Source organism: Petaurus breviceps, unplaced genomic scaffold (assembly GCF_028583685.1).
Source record: "Petaurus breviceps papuanus isolate PSGF00001 unplaced genomic scaffold, PetGlider_PUasm1.0 90769, whole genome shotgun sequence".
Taxonomy (NCBI): Eukaryota; Metazoa; Chordata; class Mammalia; order Diprotodontia; family Petauridae; genus Petaurus; species Petaurus breviceps.
Window position 1 is genome coordinate 17,811,978 of NW_027187341.1, and position 27,291 is coordinate 17,839,268.

The window sequence follows — 27,291 nt, forward strand, 5'->3', positions numbered from 1 at the left end:
TCCCAGGCCCCTACAATCCCTTACCCCCAGGACACTTTTCATGTCTCATCCTACCCCACCCCCTCCCCCTTCCCAACCCCCATAGTGTGGAGTCCCTGTCCCAGGCCATGGTCTATAGCTGAGGGAAGGAGGGGGTGGGTGAGGAGTGGGGAATATGCGCTTGGCACCCAATTTGGAGCATTTCTTGATAGGTGCCTTATCGTTATTGATTAGGTTAGTGAATTATGGTACTTCACGTGTACAGATCTTTACAGCTGGCCTGAGAATCAAATCACTATGCATAAATTCTTTCTATAGAGGAATGTTATTCCAGTTTGAATAACCAAATGACAAATGGTATAACATAACCCTCCAAAGTTGAAAACGGTATTTTAGTCTTTGTCAGGCTAGGGGAATACCTTGCTTTGTGAGATATAGTTTAACAGACTTAGCTGTTGAGTGAAATTTCTGATAAATGAATCCTATTTTTCTGCTAATTTTCCATATAAAATTAGAATACTGTTTTTATGGGAAAAAATCTCCCAATAAATTACAGTGAAAACTTTTGATGAGGAGGAAACTAAGAGGTTGGCATACTATTTTGTACTACTCAACGTACTTAGGAAGAACTTTGCAGTATATTTCTAAACTACTTCCCTTATTTTTCTAGTGATCTGATTTCAAACTGTATCTCAAATATCAAGAATTTCAAAATCACAATTCAGTGGCTGCCACATGAAAATGTTTTTAATTCAAGATTTTGGGCTCTAGAAAATGAATATGCTGCATTTTAATCAATTTTATAAATCTGAAATTCTGTAAAATATGTTTTTAAGTAAAAAATCCTTGGATAACAGAGTACTACATAAGTGCAGACTTTCCATAGAGAAATGTAAGTATAAGTTTTAATTATTTATATGATATAATTTGTATCATAGTTGTAAAACTAGGAGTCTGAACCTACTTACCTACCCTCATATGCTTTCTTTGGATATTATGGCTCTAGTTGTCCTTTTATTCCCTTAGTCACTTAGGATTTAGACCTGAGAGTCTATTTATTAATAATTTCTCATTCCTCCCTTCCTAATTTTTTTCTTTCTTGCGATCTCTTTTCTGTCTCTCTGTATCCATCTTTCTCTGTCTGAAAGTCTAGCTTTTCCATAAGCTAATTTTTGGAGGTTGCCTTTTCAAAGACACAGTGATCTAGTGATCTTGCCCATTGGTATGATATATAACTTCACTTTTAAAAAATTTTCTTTTGGCATCTACCCTTCCATATCTACTATCTTCTGGTTAAGGATCAGCATCACTTATTGCTAGAGTTACTCTCAAACCTTCATGATGATGAAGATATTTTATACAAAGAAAATAAATGAGGACTATATTTGACTTGGCCCAAACCATACAAATATACCCAACTCTATATAATGCAAGTTTTATTTTTTGTAGTACTTAAATTTCTAATGAATAGAATATGTTACTGTTTTTAGTATTCATTTACACACATATTTGGAGATACCCAGAGTAAGTTCATAACTGTCTTTAATCCTGTGAGAGTGCTAAAGCAGCTGCTAAAGTTGCTATTATAATGGAGTTTGAAAGCAATAGAAGGAGATTGAATAAGCATTGCTTTTCAGAACCCTGGATCTGTGTTTGATAAGGATTAGTGGCTTATTCTTAGAATCCCACCTTAAAATCTATTATGCATAAGAGCTGTGCCTCTTTTTTCTATGGTTTGAGGATGGAAGTCCTACTCCAAACTATTCCAGGACACCACTATAACATATTTAATTATACAGATATTCTCACTAAAAAAAAAATCACTATATTTACTGTGTAAAAGGTGATACCTTTTTGGATATTACCCCTTTCTATTCATAAACATTTTATTCTTTTGTTTAAAGAGAGACTTTTATTAGGACATGTACCCTTTACCTCAGATTGAAGAGATTTATCTTGTTGCTTTTTAAGTGAGAATTCTGCCAAGAAAAGAATAGAAACATTTTACTCTATAACAGCCAATAATACCTATACTGAAAACATATATAAAATCTTCTTTTGCTAGATGTTCAAAGCAGCAAATATAATGATCTTGAAATTGCCCAAATTAGTCAAGTAAATCTCTGGATTGATGGGAAATCTTATAAAGGAAGTAAAGGTATATCTATATCTATATAGATATAGTTATAGATTTTTATAGTAATCAGATTTCAGATAAGCCCATGTAAGTAAGACAAGGAGATAAGTAATGTATCTTTTGCATCAAGAGGAAAGAGAACTGTCAGTGTCAGGATTACTATCATTCAGGAAAGGTAGATGGAAACAAAAAGAAGATAAAGAAGAGAGGCTCATTTAGGTGATGCTAATGAAACCAGTACAAAATATCACTGCAAATATAATGAATATGTGGTTTAGTAAATAAATAGATTAAAAAAATTATTTTTGGAGAAAGAAAAACATTTGAGAAGGTTAGAAAAAAATGTGAAGGATTGAGGGAAGAAGGCCAAAGGGGCAAAATATATCAATAAGGAATACTTTATGGGAAGGAAAGATACAATATAGTGATCTTAAAATCTTTTTCTTCTCTGTTTGTTATCCAAATGAGGTAGGCTAATAGCTGCTGGATGGTGCACATGCCTGCCTGCTAGGAAAACATGTCATATGCAAGCAGATTCTTGGTAACTTGCATCACTTGTTGAAAATTACATTGCATATTTATGTCATAGTTAAAATTTTTTTTGAGGATATGGCAGTCTTCAAGATTCTTTTTCTTTTTTTAGTAATTTATTTATTTCAGTCTTCAACATTCACTTCCACAAGATTTTGAGTTCCAAATTCTCTCCCCTCCCCCATTCCAAGATGGCATGCATTCTGATTACCTCTTCCCTCAGTCTGCCCTCCCCTCTCTCAGCCCCCTCCCCCTTATCCCCCTCACTTTATTTTAGGGCAAAATAGATTTCTATACCCCATTTCCTGTACATCTTATTTCCCAGTTGCATGTAAAAACAATTTTTAACATTTGTTTTTAAAACTTTTGAGTTCCAAATTCTCTTCCTTCTTCCCTCCCCACCCACCCTCATTGAGAAGGCAAGCAATTCAATATAGGTTGTACATGTATAGGTATGCAAGACATTTCCATAATAGTCATGTTGTGAAAGACTGTATTTCCCTCCATCCTATCCTGCCCCCCATTTATTCTATTCTCTCCTTTGGCCCTGTCCCTTTTCAAAAGTGTTTGCTTCCAACTACCCCCTCTCCCAGTCTGCCCTTCCATCATCCCCCCCCTCTTGTCCCCTTCCCCCTACTTTTATGTAGGGTAAGATACCCAATTGTGTATATTATTCCCTCCTTAAGCCAAATCCAGTGAGAGTTCACTTATTCCCTCTCACCTCCCCCCTCTTCTCCTCCATTGTAAAAGCTTTTTCTTGCCTCTTTTATGTGGGATAATTTACCCCATTCTATCTATCCTTTTCTCCTTCTCCCAATGTATTCCTCTCTCACCCTTTAATTTTATTTTTTAGATATTCCTTCATATTCAACTCACTGTGTGTGTATGTGTGTATACAAATTTTCTATCCAGCTCTATCTGTTGACTCTTTTTTCATGATTTTCTTGCATCACTCTCTTTCCTCTTCCCAATTTTGTGTCTACTTCTCTTACTTGATTTTCAGAATCCTTTTGTGAGCTCTTCCATGACCTGAGACCAATTCATATTTTTCTTGGAGGTTCTGGATGTTGTCTTCTTCTGGTTGTATGTTTTGATCTTCTTTGTCACCAAAGTAAGATTTTTTTTTCTTTTGGAGGGGGGAAGGCAAGGCAATTGGGGTTAAGTGAATTGCCCAAAGTCACACAGCTAGTAAGTGTGTCAAGTGTCTGAGGCCTGATTTGAACTTAGGTTCTCCTGACTCCAGGGCCGGTGCTCTATTCACTGTACCACCTAGCTGCCCCCAAAGTAAGATTTTATAGTCTGAGTATTTTGCTGCTGTTTGCTCATTTTCCCAGTCAAATACTTGACTTTCTAATTCTTTGTTTAAAGTAGTACTCTCCTTTAAATATGCAGCTGTTTTCAGAGATACTTCTAGGCATCTGTAAATTTTCAGTTCTTCCGAGGTAGTATGACCAAAGGAGAGGTGTTCATTCTTTTTCTGATCTATGCTCTAGTCTGTGAGAGACCACAAGCATTCTTTTCTGTCTTGGAACTGTCACGAGGATTCTTTCTCCACTGCACCACAAACTCTACCACACTAGGTCTCCTCCTCACCCCTGGACCGCCACCCAGCTGTGCAACCCATATCCAAGCAGGGCAAAGCAAAAGAATCCTGCCTCAGTGCCAGCAAAGAGATCCCTATAATCTCTGAATGGCTGCTCAATCCCCACACCATCTGTAGGCTGGGAGCTCCAGAAGCAGCCACTGCCACTGTCACGACTTCTGCCACTATCAGCTCTGCTGCCCTGGGGGTGGGACTGGACCAGCTTGTCTCTCACTCAGTTCTGACAGAGTTTTCCCACTGACCTTCTAAGCTGTCCTTGGCATTTGTGAGCCGAGAAGTCTGGATATTGCCACAGCTGCTAGTGATTCAGTCCCAAGGCCTTTCTGGCTCATCTATGCTGGCTCGGCCCATGCTGGGCTGCACTCTACTCCCAGCTCGGTGCAACAGACCCTTCTTTTTGACCTTCTAGGCTGTCTTGGGTTGGAGATTTGTTTCCCTTTGTCATTTTGTGGGTTCCACAGCTCTAGAATTTGTTTAGAGTCATTTTTTACAGGTATTTGGAGGAGTTTTGGTGGAGAATTCAAGGAAATCCCTGCTTTTACTCTGCCATCTTGGCATCTTTTTTAAAAAAAATTTTAATTAAAAAAGAACACTATACTTTTTCTCTTGAGTCCTGTGCCCCTTCATCTTATTACCTATCTTTCCTTGCCTTGGATGATTCCCACCATACATTGCCTTTGTTCCTACTGACATGCAGCTAAACAAAACTAGAGAAAATAAAACTACTAAAATTACTACCCGCAAATATAGGCATATCTTCCCTCGTTCTCAAAAAATCTCACTTAATCTGTCTATCCCCACTAGTTATTGTCCCATATCTTTTCCCTATTGTAGCTAAATTTCTTTAGAAGTCCATTTATAATCTATGCTTTTTTCCCCTTCTTACTTTCGTCTGAGCTATCATTCTGACTTTCAACTTCATCATTCAATCAAAACTGCTCTCTCTAAAGTTACCATTGATCTTTTATTTTTTATTTATTTTTCTTTTTTTTTTCCAAAGCAATTGGGGTTAAGTAACTTGCCCAAGGTTACACGGCCAGTTATTTTATGTGGGTGTTAAGTGTCTGAGGACAGAACCTATCCAGGTCCTCCCGACTCCGGGGCCTGCGCTCTTACTCACTGCACCACCTAGCTGCCCCGCTATTGATCTTTAAATTGCCAATCTTGTAGCCTTTTCTCAATCTTCATCCTTCTTGACCTCTTTGTAGCCTTTGACACTATAGATCATCCTCTTCTTTACCTTCATAACATCTCTCCTCTGACACTACTACCTCCAGTGCAGGCCCTCGTCACATGGATTATTGTAATGTCTTTCTGGTTGGTTTCCCTGTGGCAAGGACCTTCTCACTCCAGTCTATCCTCTACTCTGTTATTAAATTGATCTTTCTAATGTGCAAATATAACCATATCACACCCTTTTACAAATCAATTCCAGTAACAGCCTATCAGGCCTCCAGGATCAAATATAAAGTCCTCAGTATTTAAAGTTCTTCATAACCTTGCTCCTTCCTAACTTTCTAGTCTTCTTATACTTAATTCTCCTCCACATACTATATAACCCACAGTGATATTGGTTTCCTTATTGTTACTCATATAAGATACTTCATCTCCCAATGCCAGGCATTTTCACTGGCTATCCCCTATGCCTATAATTTTCCTCCTTATCCATGCCTCCTGGCCTCTGTGGTTCACATCAAATCTTATCTAAAAGATCATCTTTCATAAGAAGTGTTTCCAAGTCCCCTTTATGTCAGGGCCTTCCCTTTGTCAAATATTTATATTTTTCCCTATATGTATCTTATTTGTACATAATTTGCATGTAATCACTCCTATTAGATTGTGAACTCCTTGAGAGTAAGAACTGTCTTTTGCCTTTTTTTTGTAGCATCAAAGTTTAGAACAGTGCCTGATAGATACTTAGTAGATACTTAATAAATGCTTGATTTTACATGACTTGATCCTGCAAACTGAGAATAGGGCAGTTGGGTTAGCAAAGAGAACTAGTAAAAAATGTCTATTCTCAAGAGACAGCTATGATAGATTATCATTTATTAGCTACTTTTTTATTTCATGGGATGTAAAACAATTGCCAGAACAGAATGCCAAAAGAACCCAGAAATCGTCCCTTTCAGCAAACACTTGTTCCTCTTTAACAAGTGGAGAAACATGGAAATCATTATTAACACCAGCTTCTTTGTGCATCAAGAGTATAAATGGAATTATTTTTTTAAGTGTATCTTTTTAAACTTGAGGACAGAATGGCAGAAGGATCAGTTAAAATTAGGGGAAAAAAATCCCAGCAAATTACTCAGTTAGAAAAAGATCTGTAAGTAATACAAATAGAAGTAAAAGATTTAGGGAGGAACAAAAAGAAATTTTTTAAATTATAAAAAGTTATAAAATTAAAATTATAAAACCTCTCCAAAAGTGGGAAAATGAATATAGTCATTATATCTCAGCAAACTGTATAAAAACATTACTCCAAATGCTGAAAACCAGGATCAGATTCATAATTCAGAACACATGACAAAGAAAAATACAATAGTAAGTTCACCCAGACAAATCTTTGTTAAGTTTCAACATTATAACAATGTGGTAATGACCTATAAGATGTCAAGAAGAAAGATATCACATGTTCAAGAGAACTAATTGGAATTTCACAAGATTTTTTTTCTCCAAAAATAAGAAAAGAACAAAATGAGATAGAATATGATATAAATAGAATAGAACATAAAAAAACTAACAAGAATAAAAGTAAACTATAGAAAAAAAAAAAGGTTGGATCCAAATATCAGTGTCCAAACAAGGAAAACATTATCTTGAAAAGTGAAAGACAGACTTTTAAAAACTGATACAACTTTGAGTAGTTCAGGGGGCAAAGGTCCATCCCTAAAGCAGCTTTAGACTGAAAACTAGTGAGAACAGCCAAAACTTTTAAATGACTTGCTGGTAGAAAGAACTAATAGAAAAGGTGGCAAAGGCCTCAGAAGCCATTTGGGACATAACCAAAAGGAACCCCTAATATAGGTTACCCAACAAGTGATCATCAAGCCTCTGCTTGAAGACTTCCAAAGAGGGAGAAAGTATCATGACGTTATTAGCAAGGTTTTTTTTTTTTTTACTTTTTTCTGAAATCAAACCTAAATTTGTCCCTTTGCAAATTCTACTCATTACTCTTGGTTCTGCTCTCTGGGAGCAAACAGAATAAGTCGAATACTTCTTCTATATGATAATCCTTCAAATTCTTAAAAATAGCCATCATGTCCTTCCTGAGTCTTCTCTTCAACCAGGTTCCACAAAGTCAGTACCTTCAACCAAACCTCATCTGAACTAAATCTCCACATTATATACAGATGTCCCTCCTCTGTAAGCTCTCTAGTTTCTCAAGATCCTTCATAAACTGAGGTTTTCAGAACTTAACATAATATTCTAGAAGTGGTCTAACCATGGCAGAGTACAAAAGAACTATCACCTCCTTAATCATGGAAGCTATATACTCCACCCTACCCCACAGCATTTTTTTGGGTGGGGGGAGCTACCTCATCAAACAGCTTACTCATATTGAACTTTAAGTCCACTAAAACCCTCACATATTTTCCAAACAAATTGCTATATGTGTCTGCTATATAATCTGTCTATTGCCCTCTCATATTTTCTTCAAATATATGCTCAATAAATCATACATATTCTCATGAAAATTTTACAGAGATAAGACATATGGGACAAAGATTATTGATGTCTTCTCAGGTGTCTTTTTTGGGCAATAATATCATCCATGATTTTCTTCCATGGTTTTAGTGTTTTGGTCACTGAGATTTCTTGAAAATTAATCTCATATGTCTTTAAAACTGTGTTGTCTCTAGTCAGCTATGGGCACTTCACTGGATTTTATTTTATTTTTTTATTTTTTGCCTTATGGAGGGCAGTTGAGGTTAAGTAACTTGCCCAAGGTTACACGGCAAATTTTTTTGTGTGGGTGTTAAGTGTCTGAGGTGGAACCGAACTCAGGACCTCCTGACTCTGGGGGCTGGCACTTTACTCACTGCACCACCTAGCTGCCCCCTGGATTTTATTTTTTTAAGTGCCATTTCTTCCTTCTATATCATACATCTGATATAGAGAGGGATCACTGTCTTTTTTTAAAATTCTGAACATAAACACCAAATATAATGAATATTTTCATATTCATAACAAAAGACCGTTGTTGATGAAAGTTGTATTACCTTTATTATAAGCAATTGTTTTTCTTTTAAAGTAGCTTTCAAAGCTGTCCTCCTTATCTATATTTTGTTTTACCCTTCTTTCTGTTCTCATTTCTACATTAAAAAAAGATGATTGCTCACTCAATGACTCTTTTCTTTCTTTTTTATAACACTGCCTCTACACTCTTTCATCATCCCACCCCTACTGCTGAGAGAAAAAGAAAAACAAAGTTCTTGTAACAAATATGCATAGTCAATTAAAATGAATTCCCATACAATATGTTTAATGTATGTCTAATTCTGCCTCTTGAATCCATCATTTGTCAGGAGGTGGGTAGCATGTTTCAATTCTCTGGATTTATAGTTGATTACTGAATAAGGATAATATTTTCAAAACTGTTTTTTTATTATAATGTAGCTATTATATAAATTGTTCTCTTGGTTCTGCTCACTTCACTTGTAGCAGTTCATACATCTTCACAGATTTCTCTGAAATCATCCTGATGAGGTGCTTGGAGTGTCTATGTTTGTAACATCAGTTTGTAAAATCAATTTGTAAAACCAGTCTGTAAAATCACATTCCACCCCACTCCCCAGCCTCAGAGCATTAACTCTGCCCCTTCCCCCTGCCAGCACTCTGCCAAGCAACAACTCATGAACTGTTTATTTCTTCTTGGAACAATAATAAGCTACACCTATGAATCCTTCACTAAACCTTCTATAAACATTTTAGCTTAGGCAAATGTTATCTCAACTTAGTATAATGGCCAGCTGCATCTGTGAATCCTTCAATGCACTATCTATAGGTTAACCCCTTAGCCAATTATACACATACTGAGTCTCCATTAGCCTTGGTTCCCAACATCCATCTTGTCAAACCTGACACTGATGGGTGGCAGGCTAGGCACTTCTCAGTCAGCCTTGACCGCTAGCTGACTTAGTGATGTTTCAAGCCTAAAACCACACCTTCAGGTAGCCCCCCCTTGGGCTATTTCCCAGTGAATTATGGGCAGTATGCCTGTGCAGTTGACATTAAAAGTGCATGTTCCTTTAAGCACTGACCACTCCTTAACTCCTCCCTAATCCCACCCTTACTCACCTAGTTAGCATAATTGACATCTGATTTACTGTCTTGACTCCTTAAAACCATACCTGTGACTTCTTTAAGTTTGCAGGTTCCCTAAGAACCCCTGCCCGTTGTAAAGCATAACAATAAACTTTTATAATCCTGACTTCAAGATTGCTTGGGCCTACTGAATTCATTCCAGACTGCACAGCAGGAACTCTGGTCCTCAGAGCCCCTGTAAAACCTATTGCCATGCCCCCATCAATCCCATTTCATAATTTCTTATGCTACGATAATGTTCTATTATAATAATATCATAATTTGTTTAGCCACTGCTTAATAGAATCGACATCCCCTTATTTTCTATATTTTTGATTCTACTAAAAGAACTATTATAAATTATTCTCTACCTACTTTTACTTTAAGTATAAGCCTAGTAGTCAAAAGGTATGCACAATTTGTTGACTTTTAGGTCTAAATTTTCCAGAATAGTTGGACCAATTCACAGATTCATTGTCATCAGTAAAGAAAATAGATCATGATAAATTTATCATGTTTGAATTATATGATTTTCAATCTGCTTCATAGCTATCTTTGTGACTGCTGGTGTGTATTTATGGATTTGAGTGGAACATCAGGATCGTTAAAAGATTAAAACCATCTTTAACTCTTCCCTTCCTCTTACCTCACCCATGGAATCAACTGCCAACTCCTATCAAATTTACTGCAACAAATAGTGAAACAATATTTCTGATTTATCCAACTGTATCAGCAAGCACCCCATCATCCCCAGGGTGGCTGCCAGCACAGGTTCTTGGATCTGCTTTGTTAAAGGAAAGCAACTCAAAATGGGTTAACAAGCTTACTTTAATCAGTCAAATATGTATCGTTTACCTAGTTCAGGGGAAAAAGTTCAGAGTATACTGACAGAATTATCAAGACAGAGAAACAGATCAAGTAGACATTTTCAAACTGTCCAACCATTACATCCATACCAAATCAACATCTGGGTTTTCCAAAGGGGGGGAGGCCTCTCAACAACTGGCTTCCCAGAGTTTCATCTGATCAAATCACAGAACACTTCTCAAAGTGAGCCCCAAAACAAAGCTACACATGAGGGCTTATATAGCCTTCTCCTGGCTCAGAGAATGTAACAACCTTATTGACTCACTGGCCAATCAAGAAATATCTACTGTAAAACAAGCCTCCCACCCCAGACTCCAGGTGCACTTTAGCCTAGGGGCAGGGAAGATCTTAAAAATTTACATTCCCATTACACCAACCTCTAAAATGAATATGTCCTTTGCTCTCCAATAACACCTACTCCTCACTCTACTCCTGCACTAGTTTTATAGGTCCTAAAAAGACCATCTTTTTACCATCTCTAAAAATTAATCTGTTAAGATACACAGGTCTCATCAGATGACTCTTCCACTCAAAAATCTTTATTATCTTCTCATTGTCTACTTAAATAACAACAACAACCAAACTGCTTTATTTGGTCTTCTTTACTTTCCACATTCTAGGATCAATCTCCCTTTTCAGCCTTATTTCATACTATTCATCCTTCATGCAATCTGTGATTCAGCCAAATGGGAAACTTCTCTCAATCTTTTCCTGCTTGTACACTTTTGTGCAGGATGTGCCTTATGAAGGGAAAACATTTTCTATCCATTTTTTTGTATTATAATTTTTTTCTCTGCTTAAAGACCAAATTCAGGTGTCATATCCTTCATGAAGCTTAGACTGATCTCCCTAGTGATCTTTTTCTAATTTTTATAGTACATTTTCTACATTTCTCCTCTGTTATTTATATTTTGTCATACTCATATGGCCACATATTATATTTCTTTAATTAAATTATAAGTTCCTTGAGGCCAGAGATCATATAACATTTAAATTGCTGTACTTTGCCATCCCCAATATTTTGCACAGTGCATAATAGGCACTTTGAAATGTCTATTGAATTGTTTGTTGAATTAAAATAATATTAAATTTACTAAATTATTCTAGATGCCTGAAAGGAATATCTATATCTAATTTCCTTTTTAAAGTACATTTCACATTTAAAACACTTTAAAATTTCCATGAATCTGCAATCTCATTGATGTGTATGTATCTCTTCCATCAGTATAGACCACACACTGCCCTTGCCTTCCTATCTTGTCCAGGTTTTCTCACGTTCTTTGCAGCCAAAGCACCAAACATCTTAGAAGCCTTCCTAGGTATATTTTTACATTGGTACAAATTTGGTATTCAGGCTGTTCATACTGTATTCATCATGCTTGCTACATAACCGGCTTACCTCTTCCAATCACACATTTTTTTCAGTGAAATCCATTGTAATACTTTCTCTGCATAAGTCATCATTGGAAATATGCTGTTTCCAATATTCCCTTGCCTTGTGTCTCACCACTGTCCTTTGGGTCACTTACAACTTTGGTTCTTCAGAGACTGTCGTCCAAGATTTGAAACGAGGGGGAAAATTTCTACATTTATTATTTAAGAGACAAAATTTTTTTGTTTTCATTTTTCCCAAGCAGAAGCTCAGGATCATTAAAAGCAATGTTCAACTTCCCAAATGCAAAAGTAAGCCTACTACCTTCTTTCTATTAACTTCAGGGTCCCATTAATAGCTAATCTGCACTGCCTTTCCACCTATACACACATACCGTGTTTCCCCGATAATAAGACACTGTCTTATTAATTTTTTTGGACAGAAAAACACCAGAGCGCTTATTTTCAGGGGAGGGCTTATTTTAATGAACATTGACAGCAATTTTAATAAACAGGTAAATGTGAACAAAAAAATGTACCTTTATTCAATAAGCAAATCACTGGGGAAGAACAGGATGACGCGCTCACTGCTGCAGCTCTGATTGGATGCAGCTCAGAGCGAGGCATGCGTTTCACGGGGGGGGGGGGGTGCATACAGAGGGTACCGTAATGTAGCGTGTAGCTCAGGGGATCACCTTCACTACAGTAGCAATCTCAATAGGGCTTATTTTTGGGGGAGGGCTTATTTTAGAGGAATCTTACACAGTAAGGGGAGGGCTTATTTTCGGGATAGGTCTTATTATCGGGGAAACATGGTTTGTGTATATACACAGTATATGGGTATATATGCTCATGTGCTTAACATAGCAGATTGATCAGCAAACTTCATGGCAAAGTTTGGAAAATAGACATTTTTCAACCATTTAGTTTTTCTAGTGCAGAGAGACCAGTATTTTTGTGCTGGTCAGAATGCAGTAAAGAAAGGTAACAAGGAGCAAAGACAGCAATTTTGTAAATGAAAGAAATGGGGCAGAACTTCTACCCAGCCTCACCCCAGATATTTGCATAGATCATAAAGGACAAATGTTGGAAAAAGGTTGAAAGCAATCTCTAAGCTCCTTTGTAGCTTTCAGGTCTAACAGGTTTGATAAAAACTAAAAACAACTCCTAATTATAACTCATACTAAAATTAAACTAAGAAGATCAGAGAAAAGGCAGAGGAATAGAAGCAGATCATATAGAGAATACTGTAGACTTCATATTAACATGAGAACTTTGTTAGCTTTTGATTGTAGCTTTCCTGAGTAGAACGTAGCTCTAGGAGATGCACTAAAACTGCATTTGTCCTTTTCTTCTGGAGGGCGGCTTACTGATTGCTGTGTCTCTAGAAGATGACAATGGAAAATACAAATCTGCCCTGAAGAGGATTAATAACTGAAGTGATCATAAGAAGAAACTCCTCATACTGGAGGGAAATTAGAAGAACGAGGAGAAGGAGGAGGAGGAGGAGGATAACTAATATTCATATAGTGTCTACTATGTGCCAGTCAGCAAGGCCCTACAATCTTGCCTTCTGGATTCTTTCCTGACCAGCCAGCCCCAGTAAGATTCTGAATATACATATTGTAGAACTCTTAAAGCCTATGCTAGAGATGCAGAGGCAGGTCCAGAAGGCATGGCCCACAGACACAGAGGCAGGCCTGGAAGAGGCCTGATCAACTTGGAGGGCAAGTCGTCCCACCACTACAAAGGCCTATCACCAAAGGGCTGAGAATGGAAAGAGCAAGGTAAGAAGCAAATACAGGGGCCCCTTTCCTGAACAGCAAACACTCCTGGGGCTACCACTTCATAGCCCAGAAATTTTTTAAAAAGCCCCTTTCAGTACCTCCAAAGACCAGGATGACAGAGTGAACCTCACTTGCTCCAAATCCCCCTCTGACCCTTAAAACATAGTAACTCTTGCCCCAGGGCAAAACCCTCTATAGTAAAGGCTTAGGATCCCTGGAGGAAGGGCATGGCTAGGGCCCTGCCTCAAAATGGGTAGAAAGCAGACTACAAAGACAAAGACTCTGGAGTCCTACTATCCTCAGAGGGAGGAACCAAACTCAGAAGGAGACTATGTGGACTCCACACCCACAGCTGAAACATCAACAGGGAATGGGTCCCAAACACAGAAGGCTCTCCTAGATGAGATCAAAAGGAACTTTGAAAACTGAATGAGAGAGATAGAAAACAAAATGAATAACTCTTTCAAAACCAAAATTGCAGAATTAGAAAAACATTATAATGAAGAAAACATCTCTTTAAAAAGAAAAGTGTATGATATGGAAAAGGAGTTCCAAAAATGAACCAAGGAAAATGATTTGCTAAAAACTAGAATCAACCAAATTGAAACAAATTAACTCTATGAGGAACCAAGAATTAGTCAAACAAAACAACAAGAATAAAAAATTAGAAAAAGAGGTAAAATACCTCAATGGAAAAATAACTGACCTGGAAAACAGATCCAGGAAAGATAATTTGAGAATCGTAGGCCTACCAGAAAATCATGATGAAAAAATGAGCCTGGACAACATTCTCCAAGAGCTCGTTAAGGAAAACTGCCCTGAGATACTAGAACCTGAGGGTAAAGTAGAAATCGAGAGAATCCACCAGACACCTGCTGAAAGAGATCCTAAATTGAAAAGTCCTTTAAATGTTGTGGCCAAGCTCCAGAACTACCAGATAAAAGAGAAAATACTTCAAGTGGCCAGAAAGAAACAATTCAAATATCGAAGGTCCACAGTGAGGATCACACAGGATATGGCAGCCTCTACACTGAAAGATTGGAGGCAGTAGAATACAATTTTCCAGAAGGCAAAAGAGCTCGGGTTACAACCAAGGGTCACATACCCAGGGAGACTGAGCGTATTCTTCCAGACAAAGAGATGGTCATTCAATAATATAACAGAGTTCCAGACCTTCCTGAAGAAAAAGCCACAACTCAATGGAAAATTCAACCTCCAATTACGAGATGCAACAGTGACGTAGAAAGGTAAACAAGGAAAACACACACACACACACACACACACACACACACACACACCCTGCTATTTGATAAGAGCAAATTGGTTATAGACAAGTAGAGGCTATGAGTATAAAATACACAAAATGAGGATTAAAAAAATCTTATTAAGGTCTACAAAGGGACTGCAATGGAAGAAGAGGAATAAATGAAGTGGAAAAGGGTAAATTATCCCACACAAAGAGGCATAAAAACAGTATAGCAGAGGAAAAGAAGGGAGGGAGATGAGAATCATATGAGCTTTTCCCTCATTGGTTCTGGTGCAAGGAGGGAATAACAACCAGTTAAGCATAGGACTCTATGGAGAAGAAATGCAAAAAGAATCATTTTAGAGGGAAAGAGGGGAGGGAGAGGAGCTTCTCATGAGATTTGTTCCTGTCACTCTTGGTACAAAGAAGAAATAACATACTTCATTAAGTATAAAAAATATCCTACAGGCAGTAGGAGAGGGAAAGGGCTACGAAAGGGTGAGGGGGTGGTTAGTAGGGAGGGAAGAAGTAAGGGGAAAGAGGAGGAAAAGGGAGGGGGGCTGATAAGGGAATACTGAGGGAGATGGTGGTCAAAAGGAAAACTATTAAGGAGGGAAAGGGAGAAGGGGGAAAATATGAGCATTAACAGGGGAGGGAATGGGATGACAGGAAAGAAACAGATAACAATCATAACTGTAAATGTGAATAGAATGAACTCTCCCATAAAACAGAGACAGATAGCAGAATGGATTAGAAATCATAATCCTACAATATGCTCTTTACAAGAAACACATCTGAAACAGAGGAATACACTCAGAGTAAAGGCAAAAGGCTGGAGTAAAATATATCATGCTTGAGCTAAAGTAAAAAATGCAGGGGTAGCAATCCTTATCTCAGATAAAGCAAAATCAAAAATTGACCTAATTAAAAGAGATAAGGAAGGAAACTATGTCCTGTTAAAAAGGCACCATCGAGAATGAAACAATATCATTACTTAACATATATTCACCAAGTGCTATAGCATCCAAAATCCTAGAGGAGAAGGTAAAGGAATTAGAGGAAGAAATGTATAGCAAAACTATACTAGCAGGAGATCTTAATCTCCCCCTCTCTGAACTTGATAAATCCAATCTAAAAATAAACAAGAAAGAAGTTAAGGAAGTAAAGAGAATTTTAGAGAGGATAGGTATGATAGATCTCCAGAGAAAACTAAATGGGGATAAAAAGGAATATACTTTCTTCTCAGTAGATCATGGCACATACTCAAAAACTGACCACATTCTAGGGCATAAAAACCTCACAATTCTATGCAGTAAGGCAGAAATATTAAATGCATCCTTCTCAGATCATGATGCAATAAAGGGCCATGGAAAGACAGACTAAAAACTAACTGGAAATTAAACAATTTAATCCTAAAGAATGAGTGGGTCAAACAAGAAATTATAGAAACAATCAGTAATTTCATTCAAGAGAATGAAAATAATTATGCAACATACCAAAATTTGTGGGATGCATTAAAGGCAGTTCTTAGGAGAAGTTTTATATCCCTGAGTGCATACCTGATTAAATTAGAGAAAAGGGAGCTCAACAAATTGGGCATGCAATTGAAAAACCTAGAAAAAAAACAAATTCAAAATTCCCAATTAAATACTACATTAGAAATATTGAAAACCAGTGGATGCCAGGTGGCTCAGTGAGTAAGAGCACCGGCCCCAGCGTCAGGATGACCTGGGGGATCGAATGCAGGCTCAGATACTTAGCACCACACTCAGAAATAACTGGCCGTGTAACCTTGAGCAAGTTACTTAACCCTGATTGCTTTAAAAAAAAAAATTGCCCAGATTAACTGAAGAGGAAATAAATTACTTAAATAACCCCATCTCAGAAAAAGAAATTGAACAAGCCATCAGTCAACTCCCTAGGAAAAAAAATCTCCAGGGCCAGATGAATTTACTAATGAATTCTATCAAGCATTTAAAGAATAATTGATTCCAATATTCTACAAACTATTTTGGAAAATTAGTGAAGAAGGAGTCCTACCAAATTCTTTTCATGACACAAATATGGTTCTGATACCTAAATCAGGAAGAGATAAAAGAAAGAAAATTATAGACCAATATCCCCCATGAATATAGATGCAAAAATTCTAAATAAAATACTAGCAAAAAGACTACAGCAACTTATCTCAAGAATAATACACTTTGATCAGGTAGGATTTATTCCAGGAATGCAAGGATGGTTTAATATTAGGAAAACCATCAGTATAATTGATCATATCAACAATAAGACTAGCAGAAACCACATGATCATCTCAATAGATGCAGAAAGAGCTTTTGACAAAATACAACATCCATTCCTATTAAAAACATTAGAAAGTATAGGAATAAATGGAGCCTTCCTTAAAATAATAGGTAGCATCTATTTAAAGCCATCAGCAAGTATTATATGCAATGGGGAGAAGCTGGAAGCATTTCCCATAAGATCAGGGGTGAAACAAGGGTGTCCACTATCACCCCTCTTATTCAATCTGGTACTAGAAATGTTAGCAGTAGCAATCAGAGAAGAAAAAGAAATCAAAGGAATCAAACTAGGCAAAGAAGAGACCAAGCTATCACTCTTTGCAGATGATATGACGATATACATAGAGAATCTTAGAGAATCAAGTAAAAAACTACTTGAGACAATAAATAAATTTGGCAAAGTTGCAGGATATAAAATAAACCCACATAAATCCTCGGCATTTCTATATATTTCCAATGAAATTCAACAGCAAGAGATAGAAAGAGAAATCTCATTTAAAGTTACTGTAAACATTATAAAATATTTGGGAATCTACCTGCCAAAAAAAACCCAGGACCTATATGACCACAACTACAAAACACTTTTCACACAAATAAAGTCAGATCTAACTAATTGGAAAAATATCAATTGCTCGTGGCTGGGTCGAGCTAATATAATAAAAATGACAATTTTACCTAAATTAAATTATATATTTAGTGCCATACCAATTAATTTACCAAAAAACTACTTTATAGAGCTAGAAAAAATAGTAACAAAATTCATTTGGAAGAATAAACGGTCCAGAATATCAAGGGAATTAATGAAAAGAAATGCTAGGGAAGGTGGACTAGCTATACCAGATTTCAATCTGTATTATAAAGCAGCAGTCATCAAAACTACTTGGTACTGGCTTAGGAATAGAGGAATGGATCAATGGAATAGATTAGGCACATGAGATTCAGAAGTCATTGACTATAGTAATATATTGTTTAATAAACCCCCAGACCCTGGTTTTTGGGATAAGAACTCACTATGTGACAAAAACTGCTGGGAAAATTGGAATATAGTATGGCAGAAACTGGGCATAGACCATTATCTAACAGCATATACCAAAATCAAGTCTAAATGGGTGCATGGTCTAGGTATAAAAGTTGATACTGTAAGCAGTCTCCTAAAACAAGGAATAGTTTACCTATCAGACTGTGGAGAGGGAAAGACTTTATGACTAACCAAGAATTAGAGAACATTATAAAATTTAAAATGGATAATTTTGACTACATGAAATTGAAAAGCTTTTGTACAAACAAAGCCAATGTAACCAAGATTAAGAGGGAGGTGGGAAATTGGGAAAGAATCTTTACAACCTATGTCTCTGACAAAGGACTCATTTCTAAAATATACAGAGAATTGAGTCAAATTTATAAGAATACAAAGTCATTCCCCAATTGATAAATGGTCAAAGGATATGAACAGGCAGTTTTCAGAGAAAGAAATTAAAGCTATCTATAAGCACATGAAGAAATGCTCTAATTCACTATTGATTTGAGAAATGAAAATCAAAACAACTCTGAGGTACCACCTCTCACCAGTCAGATTTGCTAAGATGACAAAACAGGAAAACGATAAATGCTGGGGAGGATGTGGGCAAATTGGAACACATTTAATGCATTGCTGGTGAAGTTGTGAACTGATCTGGCCTTTCTGGAGAGCAATCTGGAATTATGCCCAAAGGGCTATAAATACTTTCATACCCTTTGATTCAGCAATACCACTCCTAGGATTATATCCCAAAGAGATAATAGAAATGGGGGAAACACCCATATGTACAAAAATGTTTATAGCAGCTCTTTTTGTAGTGGCAAAGAATTGGAAATTAAGGGGGTGCCCATCAATTGGGGAATGGCTGAATAAGTTGTGGTATATGCATGTTATGGAATACTATTGTGCTATAAGAAATGAGGAGCAGACGGTCTTCATATTTACCTGGAGAGGCTTATACAAACTGATGCTGAGTGAGAAGAGTAGAACCAGGAGAAATTTGTACACAATTACAGACACAACGTATATGTGATGATCAACTTTGATAGACTGGACTCCTCTCAGCAATGCAGTGATATAAGTCAATCCCAAAAGACTCATGATGGAGAGAAATATGTGCATCCAGAGAAAGAACTAGAAAGAACTGAGTTTATATTCAGATGGAAGCAAAATACCTGATCTTTTTCCTTTTCTTGTTTGGTTTTATGTCCTCTTTACCATTTTTCATTCCATCTGATACAATCTGTCTTTATAACCTGACTAATGTATAATGTGAAAGTATATACAGATCCTATACTTGATAATAAGCCGCCATGGGGGGGAGGGGAGGGAGGAGGACAAAATGTGAAACTCAAGGAATTGTGGAATTGAATCCTGTAAACTAAAAGTAAACAAATTAATTTTTAAAAAATTAAAAAAAAAAGAAACTCCTGGCATACATGCAGCACAGAGAATAGAGACAAACCAGCAAGCTTCACCAGAAACCACCAGCAGCCCTGTAATATGTGAAGTATACTTTTTATTGGTGATATATGCAGCCAGATTATATGTGTTTCTACATCCTACATGTATGCACCCTGGTGAGATGGGTACCTGGTATGTGTGCCCTTTCATGCATGCCTTTTGATTATGCATATTCTATGTATGTCTTTCCCTATTAGTGATATGGTTACTTATGGGAGAATGCATCGCATATGTACATGAGGGGATTTCTTTCTTGTCACTTAATTTGTTGTTTAATGTTTAATGAAATGCTTTTTGCCTTAAATGAATGTGTCTTCTTGTTATTTGTAAAAGCAGTGCCATTGATGGAGGCTAATGATTTGGGGATCTAAGTAGGCCAATGGCCTACAAAAGGCCTTGAATCTGAGATAACTTTCTGGAGGTCCACATATGAGAGGTCAGATGCTACATCTTCAGTAATCTTGGTGTAACCATGGATTTTTTTGGAAGGCCTTATAAAGGAGTTTGAGATATTCAGTGCAGTATCCTCTTCAAAAAGAAGCATCCAGATGGTAATACCATTTGAAGTATGCTCCATGGCAAACACTTTTGGTGAGCAGACATCTCTCTGAAGCTCATAATCAGAAGATAACTCATTCACCTGATTTATCCCTGTGACTTTATTTATAAAGGAATCTTGTATGATCTTAGCATATAATTAATCAACTCATTGTTGGTAGAGAGCCTTTAAAGGCTGCTGTTTTGCTCAGTTGAGTCAAGTGCTTTTTTTTGTAGTCAACAAACAATAAAGATGTCAAGAACTTGCATTCATTGTACCTTTGGGTAACTGTAAAGACATGGACTGCTGAAAAAAATAATTTGTTACAGCCCTCCTTTGCTCTTCTAATGTTTTCATCAAGGATCCTTTGAAATATGTATAGATCATTCTCATATATTATGAAGATGAGAAAATAGGCATACAGATTACTAGTTACTATCTTCTTGAAACCTACCCTTCATCCAACCTTTCATATTTCTTTTGAGGTGTAACCTAGTAATTTGTAACCTAGGAATTATTGGAGGACCTGTTTTATAAATTCACACCCAATATCTAATCAGTGGTCAAATCTTATTGATTCTACCTCCATAGCATCTCTCATATCTGACCTCTCCATTTGTATCATAGTCCCCCTGATTTCAAGCCTAAATGGCCACTCACTTGGACTACTGTAATAGCCTAATGGGTTTCCCTATATCTAGCCCCTCTCCCTTCCAATCCAGCCTCCATACTACTCCCAAATTTATATTCCTTAAGCAGGGATCTGACTACATTGCTCTCTATTCAAGAAGTTTCAGTGGTTCCCCATTCGACCTAGGATAAAATGCAAACTAATCTATTTCACATTTATATCCTTTCACAATTTCACTTTAGCTTGCTGTAATGGAAATGCAAATTTGGAAGATCTTCCCTGCCCCTAGGCTAAAGTGCACCTGAAGCCTGGGGAGGGAGGCTTGTTTTTCAGTAGATACTTCTTGATTGGCCAGTGAGTCAGTAAGGTTGTTACATTCTCTGAGCCAGGAGAAGGCTATATAAGCCCTGATGTGTAGCTTTGTTTTGGGGGCTCACTTTGAGAAGTGTTCTGTGATTTGATCTGTATTCTGGGAAGCCATTGTCCAGGGCCCCCCCGGCTTTGAAAAACCCAGATGTTGACTGGGTATGGATGTAATGGTTGGACAGTTTGAAATCTGTCTACTAGATCTGTTTGTCTTGATAATTCTGCCTGTATACTTTGAAGTTCGGGGTGCTGACCTTTTTTCCCTGAACAAGGTAAACCATATGTGTCTGACTGATTAAAGTGAGCTTGTTAACCCATTTTGAATTGCTTTCCTTTATCAAAGCAGATCCAAGAATCTGTATGGGCAGCAAACCCTGAGGACGTGCTTGGGGTGCTTGCTGCTACACTTGCCAATAAAACTCTAAATATGGTTATAAAGAGTCACAACTGAAAAAAAAAGATCCACCAACAAACAGCAATCCAGGGAGGCCAGTAGGCAGAGATGAGGAAAGAGAAGATTACAGGCATAGAGGACAGCTAGAAAAACACACCCACAGTCAAGAGATGGAATGTCTTGGTGGTGGAACAGCCAGGAGGTCAGTGTCACTGGATTGAAGAGCTCATGTTGGGGAGGAAGATGTAAGAAGACTGGAAAGGTACAAAGGGGTTATCAAAGACTTTAAATGCCAAACAGAGCATTTTGTGTTTGATCCTGGGGGTGATAGGAACCTCTGGAGTTTACTGAATAGGGGGCAACCTGGTCAGACTTTTGTTTTAGAAAAATCACTTCTTGTTGTTGTTTGTCCTTTGTTCCCAAAGAGGACCATGACATCAGGAAAGTGATGCCATGACTTGCAAGTGAGTTGGATTTAAGTGATGGAGAACTGTGCAAAGTCAGGAGCCTTCTTTCTTTTCTAGAGCCATCTAGGCCCAGTGACAAGATAAAGGTCAGGATGACTGGAAATAGCCCAGGAAAATTCTTTAGTGGTTGAAGGGAAAATGGATTGGAATGAAGAGAGATTTGAGGAGGAAGCCCCACCAGCAGGCTATTGTAATACTCCAGACAAAAGAGAAAAAAAAATACACATATTCTCTTTTGCTTTCTTTCAAACCCACAACCACACCCACACACACACACAGGCACACACACACACACACACTAGCAAGACCAAAGAACAGCAGCCCACAAAACATACAAGTCTTTATGGCCTAGAGTTTACATTTCTAAACTTATTTTTTGGCCCTTAAAAACATTTTTCAACAGAGCTTAAAAATAAAGTCTAAAACTCATTCCTTCTAGTATTTTCTCTGTAAGTTTTACAAGTAAGAAGGAGTTCTATACAAAGCTAGAATAATATATGTAATTAATTTCCTAACTTAAACATAAAAAATCCATTTAAAGAAAATATTCAGTTTTTCTTTTGGTGAGACACCTATTTATTTAAACTTTATTTATTTATTTATTTAAACTACTTAATAATAGCTATAAAGAACCAAATGAGTTTCTAGACCTGATGGCTGACGGAAACTTGATGAGAGTTGAGTCTCACTCTTTATTAATATTTCTTCACTGTTAGTGTTCTGAAAGCAAAGCAAAGAAACCATATTAGAGAAAATGGGAAACGTTGTCAATAAATGGATCTTAAAAACTTGGTCTTCATGGTTTCTTTATCGTGGTGATAAATATTTTCCCCTGGAGTGTAACAGGGAGCAAGAAAAGGGAGATCATAAAGAATAAGAGAAGGAAGGAACTTGTAGCAAGTTCTGCCTTCTAAGAGTTGTCCCAGGAACAGGTTATCTCTAAACCTGTACAGAAATGGGCACAAACCACTGAGCAAGGGATTGGGCCAAAGTGTTCCTCTGTAGGCAGTGAAGGTGAGGAATGTGCAGAATGGTCTCCATATCCTTTCAGACTAGTCCCAAGTGACTAGCAGGAGGGTCTCTTGCTTCTCTGGAGGAGGCTAGAATCTTTGCTCCAGGATTACTTGATTGGGAAGTAAACATTCTAAACTCTTTATTCTTGCTTGTTGCTGGCTTTGATAGCCCTGCCTCGCAATATTACCATGTTGTAGTCAGAGGTCCTAGGACACGCTCACTACATCTAATTACTTTTATGGGTAGGAGAGCACACGATATCTTGAGGAACACTCAAATCACATGAGGTACAAGTATTACCTCTTGTGAGGTGAGAAGATTACTTCCTTGAGAAGACCTAGGAGCAGTCCCCATAACTTTCATACCCTGTAATTGATGGAGGCTTTCCATTAACAACATGCCACTAAGGTCGAGACCTCTCCAACCCTGTATACCTCAGTAAGAATGTTATCTTCTGCCACCTAGTATACAGTAAGAGTAGAAGTTCTCTCTCTAAATAATGACCGCAAAAACATGGTCCAATCATGCAAGATTGCATTTAAGATCATACACAATATAGACTGAAAGGCTTTGTTTAGATAAGGTGTCTCATCCATACACCCAATTTATACAAGTTTCCATGATAGAACCTCAGATGGATCTTTATTCAGGTAAGTTTTCAGATCAAAATTTATATTGTCTGGTTGCCCCAATCCTTAGCCTCGAATATCAATAAGCAATTTGTTGAATGTTAAATTCTTCAGAATGGAAAGAAAACATGGTATAAAAATCTGAAAATCATGTTAAATTACAATTCATATCTGGAACTAATATATCTTTTTTAGTTACCTCAGACTCATCATGTTCTTTTGCTTCTGTTTTCATGCGAAGAATGTTCTCTAAATAATTAGATTTTTCTTGCCATGTTTTCAAATTTCTGTATTCTTTCTTCATTCTGTTAAGCCTAATGAAAGGAATTAGTTGATTATATATTTAATATATTGGTAAGGACATTCACACAAAGAATTCTAGTTAGAGAGATATGATCAGATGGGTGTAAAAAAGGAAAGTATATTATTTCCATAGGATTGTGGGATATTCAGATCCAGTGTACTTTTGGTCAAATAGAATGGTTACGTGGGAGCATCACAGGAGTCTGTGGAGATCAATGGGAAGAGTATGCACCCTGAATGACTCCAGGGGTGGGGAACTTGTGGCTTTGAGGCCACATGTGGCCCTCTAGGTCCTCAAGTGCTGCCTTTTGACTGAATCCAAATTATACAGGAAAAAAACCCCTTAACAAAAGGATTTGTCCTGTAAAGTTTGGATTCAGTCCAAAGGCCACAGGTTCCCCACCCCTGATCTACCCTATTTGTGCAGCATGCCTCAGTCCCCAGGAAGAATTAGAATTTCTCAGCCTCAGGGTGAGGATCTTTTGAGCCTATCCCATAAATTCAAGTATGCCCCTAGACTTTTGGCATCTTGTTGGTACTAGGAAAGCCCTATATTTCTACTATAATCTGACATTTCTACAACCTGAGAAATGTTGCAGATTAAGGGAGGCGTTCATAGTGGTTGAGAGTTGGCTATCATTACAACTCATCAAGATTCCCCTAGCCATATTAATTAGGATATACAGAAGTTATAAGAAATCCTGTATCTCAACCAATCAAACTTAGAGAGGTTTATACGGCCATCCTTAATCAAACAAAACAACTGATCAACTAGTCTCACAAAGTCCAATAAACAATAGAGATTTTATGTCAACACTGCTTTACCAAGGGGATCCAAACTTGTACATTGTGGATCCCTTGTTGCCTATGGAATGGGGCTGGGAATCTTTCATTACATGATAGGATGGATACAAATGTTAAACACTGTTTAAGGATGCTCTTTACAAGAACTGGTGAACAACCAGGGAACACAGGTTGCATGGTTTTTTTCTTGTTTGAATTTTATTATTATTTTCTATTATATAATTTATTTATTTTCAGTTTTCAACACTCACTTCCATAAGATTTTGAATTCCAAATTTTCTCCTCATCCTCCCCTCCCCCCATCCCAGGACAACATGCATCCCAACCACCCCTTCCCCCAATATGCCCTCCCTTCTATCACTGCCCCACCTTCTCCCATTGTCCTCCCCTCTATTCTCCTGTAGGGCAAGATAGATTTCTATACCCCATTGCCTGTATATTTTATTTCCCAGTTGCATGTAAAAACAATTTTTAACATTCATTTTTAAAGCTTTGAGCACCACATTCTCTCCCTTCCTTCCTCCCCACCCACCCTCATTGAGAAAGCAAGCAATTTGATATAGGTCATACATGTGTATCCATGTAAAACACTTCCATAAGAGTCATGCTGCAAAAGACTAACTGCATTTCCCTCTATCCTGTCCTGCCCTCCATTTATTCCATTCTCTCCCTTGATCTCTCCCCCCACAATAGTGTTTGCTTCTGATTACCCCTTCCCCCAATCTACCATCTATTCTGTTATCCTCCCTCACTTATCCCCTTCCCTCACTTGCCTTCTTGCAGGGCAAGATAGATTTCCATACCCAACTGAGTATGTGGTATTCCCTCCTTCAGCCAAATCTGATAAGATAAGGTACACTTATTCCCTCTCACCTCTCCTTTTTTCCCCTCCATTGTAAGAACTCTTTCTTGCCCTTTTATGTGAGATAATTTACTACATTCTACCCCTCCCTTTCTCTTTCTCCTAGAACATTCCTCTCAACACTTAATTTAGTTTTTTAGCTATCCACCCTTCATAATCAGCTCACCCTGTGCCCCCCACATAAAATACACACACACACACACACACACACACACACACACACACACACATATATATATATATATGTGTATATATATATATATATATATATATATATATATACATATTCCCTTCATATGCTATGCTAATATAACTATACTAATACTGAGAAAGGTCTCATGAGTTACAAATATCATCTTTCCATGTAGGAATGTAAACAATTCAACTTTAATGAGTCCCTTATGGCTTCTCTTTCCTATTTATCTTTTCATGTTTCTCTTGATTCTTGTATTTGAAAGTCAAATTTTCTATTCAGCTCTTGTATTTTGTTTCCTTTTTTTTCTTTTTGGAGAGGGGAAGGCAGGGCAATTGAGATTAAGTGATTTCCCCAAGGTCACATGGTTAGTAAGTGTTAAGTGTCTGAGGTCACATTTGAACTCAGGTCCTCCTGACTCCAGGGCTGGTGCTTTATTCACTGCACCACCTAGTCACCCCCAGGTCTGGTCTTTTCAACAAGAATGCTTGGAAGTCCTCTATTTCATTGAAATTCCACTTTTTCCCTGAAGTATTATATACAGTTTTTCTAGGTAGGTGATTCTTGGTTTTAATCATACCTCCTTTAACCTCTGGAATATCATATTCCAAGTCCTCAGATCCCTTAATGTAGAAGCTGCTAAATCCTGTTTTATCCTGATTGTTTCCACAATACTTGAATTGTTTCTTTCTGGTTGCTTGTAATATTTTCTCCTTGACTTGGGAACTCTGGAATTCTAGGAATTCAGCTACAATATTCCTAGAAGTTTTCCTTTTGGGATCTCTTTCAGGAGGTGATTGGTAGATTCTTTACATTTCTATTTTACCCTCTGGTTCTAGAGTATCAGGGCAGTTTTCCTTGATAATTTCTTGAGAGATGATGTCTAGGCTCTTTTTTTTGATCATGGCTTTCAGGTAATCCAATAATTTTTAAATGATCTCTCCTGAATCTATTTTCTAGGTCAGTGGTTTTTTCCAATGAGATATTTCACATTGTCCTCTATTTTTTCATTCTTTTGGTTTTGTTTTATAATTTCTTGATTTCTCATAAAGTCATTAGCTTCTATTTGATTCATTCTATTTTTTTTTTTTTTTTGCTTTTTGGAGGGCAATGGGGGTTAAGTGACTTGCCTAAGGTCACATGGCTAGTTTTTGTGTTAAGTGTCTGAGGCTGTAATGTAATGCCAAGCAAAGGCAACTTCCCAAGGTTCAAAATACCAGCATAGGTGCTCTCCATTTTATTCAGTGACAAAATAAGAACAGAGAAGATCAAAATATAACATCATTCAAAATACAGCATTTACTAAGTGTGATTAAATAATCTCCAAGTACTACCCCACCCCAGGACCTTACATTCATTCAATCAATTACAAAGTCCCTGTTCTAAATACTACTCCACCCCTAGGCTGTACCTTCATTTAGTCCATCACAAAGCCCTTCTTCTCAAATGGAGATTAGTTTCCAATCATAAGTAAAGTACA

The 27,291-nt window shown here is 37.3% G+C and overlaps 1 protein-coding gene across 1 annotated transcript in view; it reads right to left on the bottom strand.

Annotated features, from left to right (window-relative positions):
* LOC138146723 (cation channel sperm-associated targeting subunit tau-like) overlaps positions 1-27,291 on the bottom strand; it is a 123,378-nt gene that overhangs the window by 14,563 nt on the left and 81,524 nt on the right. Inside the window, exons 10-12 of the mRNA XM_069068824.1 lie at positions 23,849-23,963; positions 22,657-22,726; positions 1,915-1,958 (exon numbers count right to left, since the gene is read on the bottom strand). Coding sequence (XP_068924925.1) covers positions 1,915-1,958; positions 22,657-22,726; positions 23,849-23,963 — 229 coding nt within the window. The remainder of the gene's footprint in view (positions 1-1,914; positions 1,959-22,656; positions 22,727-23,848; positions 23,964-27,291) is intronic.